Genomic DNA, 1,685 nt, shown 5'->3' on the forward strand with positions numbered 1-1,685 from the left:
ACACACACTAACACACACACACACTAACACACACCGTCAGACAAAGCTTCATGAGTCACCTGATCGATGAAGCTGATCAGAGACGATCCGTCAGGTTGAACGTGTGAAGAGCTGGAGGAGGTTTCAGACTGATCGTCTGCTGAACGTCTGATTCCACAGAAACCTTCTGAACCACAAGCTGCAGCTCGTCTTGGTTTCTCGTTTTAGCTCCCTGAGGTTCATGTTTCTACGTGAAGTCCTGCAGCTCTGTGGAACCAGAAAACACTGATATTAAAAACACTGATATTAAAAACACTGATCCACATAATGCAGAGAGTTCATCATGTTTAATTAGCTCCTGACTCGTCTCCCGTCTGCTCCGTTCACACAGTCGGAGCTTCTCGTGACTCTTGGCTGCACTGAGGACTTCAGAAGTTTTTTACAGAATCTGGTTCAAACAAACAACAGGTTTTTGTTTTTGTTTACTTTTGGTTCCAGCAAAGCAGAGACGAGCAGTTCAAGGACAGTTTTTTTTCCCAGTTTTCTCAGTTTCTGGCTGGTTTTAGTGGCGTTCAGAGCCGCCGACGGGTTTCAGGACTCAGAGCGTCAAACATTGTTCATCTAAACGTTTGTGTTTGTTGGGTTTGGCTGATGAATCTGTTTCTTTGAGGATCAGCTGATGTCAGATGCTGCTACCATCCCATAATAATATCTATTGTTGTTTCTCCTCCTCTGTAACGTGAGCTGAGGTTCTGAGCTCTTCATGTCGTCCTCAGGAGGCCGTCAGGGTTCTGATCCGCCACTCGGCCGACGTGAACGCTCGCGACAAGAACTGGCAGACGCCGCTGCACGTGGCAGCCGCCAAGAACGCGCTGCGCTGCGCCGAGGTCATCATCCCCCTGCTGAGCAGCGTGAACGTGTCGGACCGCGGCGGCAGAACCGCTCTGCACCACGCCGCCCTCAACGGCCACACGGAGGTACTGCAGGCTGCTGTGTAGCTTCGTTCTGGGGGAAGGTGGAGGCTGGTGGGCGAAGCTGCTGCCGGCAGTGACTCAGAATCATTCACAAATGGGCCAAATCTAAAATTACCAATGAGAGGCGGCAGATCGAGGAGCTGAATGGAAGCTTCCAGAGTGTTTATGCAACAAGCAGCCAGAGACGAGGTGAACTTAGAGGCTGTTACATAAACCGCTAACCTCTACCTGCTGTTTGTGTCCCGTCAGATGGTGAACCTTCTGCTGGCCAAAGGAGCCAACATCAACGCCTTCGACAAGAAGGACGGCCGGGCGCTGCACTGGGCCGCCTTCATGGGTAATGACTGTGTTCTAGTGATCATTCTGCTCTAGACCCCCGTTCACTAAACCTCTGAACTGCCATGTCCTCTGAGACTCATCCTGGACCTGACATCTGACATTTGACCTGTAAAACAAGAGTTTCAGTTTCACATAGTTTCATGCTACATTCAGGTGATGATGCTGCGTTCGGGGTTAATGCTGTGTCGCGCCCTCTGCAGGTCACCTGGACGTGGTGTGTCTGCTGGTCAGTCAGGGAGCAGAGATCAGCTGTAAGGATAAGCGAGGATACACTCCGCTGCACACGGCGGCGTCCAGCGGACAGATCGCTGTGGTCAAACACCTGCTGAACCTGGCCGTGGAGGTGGGACGCTCACTGGCCTTCATTTACTGAACACTTGCACCATTTATTAC

At 51.3% G+C, this 1,685-nt stretch overlaps 1 protein-coding gene across 2 annotated transcripts in view; it reads left to right on the plus strand.

The window, feature by feature from the left end:
* ankrd44 (ankyrin repeat domain 44) overlaps positions 1-1,685 on the plus strand; it is a 30,499-nt gene that overhangs the window by 11,405 nt on the left and 17,409 nt on the right. For both annotated transcript variants that reach the window (XM_008301392.1, XM_008301393.1), the window contains exons 5-7: positions 733-956; positions 1,203-1,290; positions 1,493-1,635. In XM_008301392.1, the coding sequence (XP_008299614.1) occupies positions 733-956; positions 1,203-1,290; positions 1,493-1,635 (455 nt within the window). The remainder of the gene's footprint in view (positions 1-732; positions 957-1,202; positions 1,291-1,492; positions 1,636-1,685) is intronic.

Source organism: Stegastes partitus, unplaced genomic scaffold (assembly GCF_000690725.1).
Source record: "Stegastes partitus isolate 25-593 unplaced genomic scaffold, Stegastes_partitus-1.0.2 Scaffold1668, whole genome shotgun sequence".
Taxonomy (NCBI): domain Eukaryota; kingdom Metazoa; phylum Chordata; class Actinopteri; family Pomacentridae; genus Stegastes; species Stegastes partitus.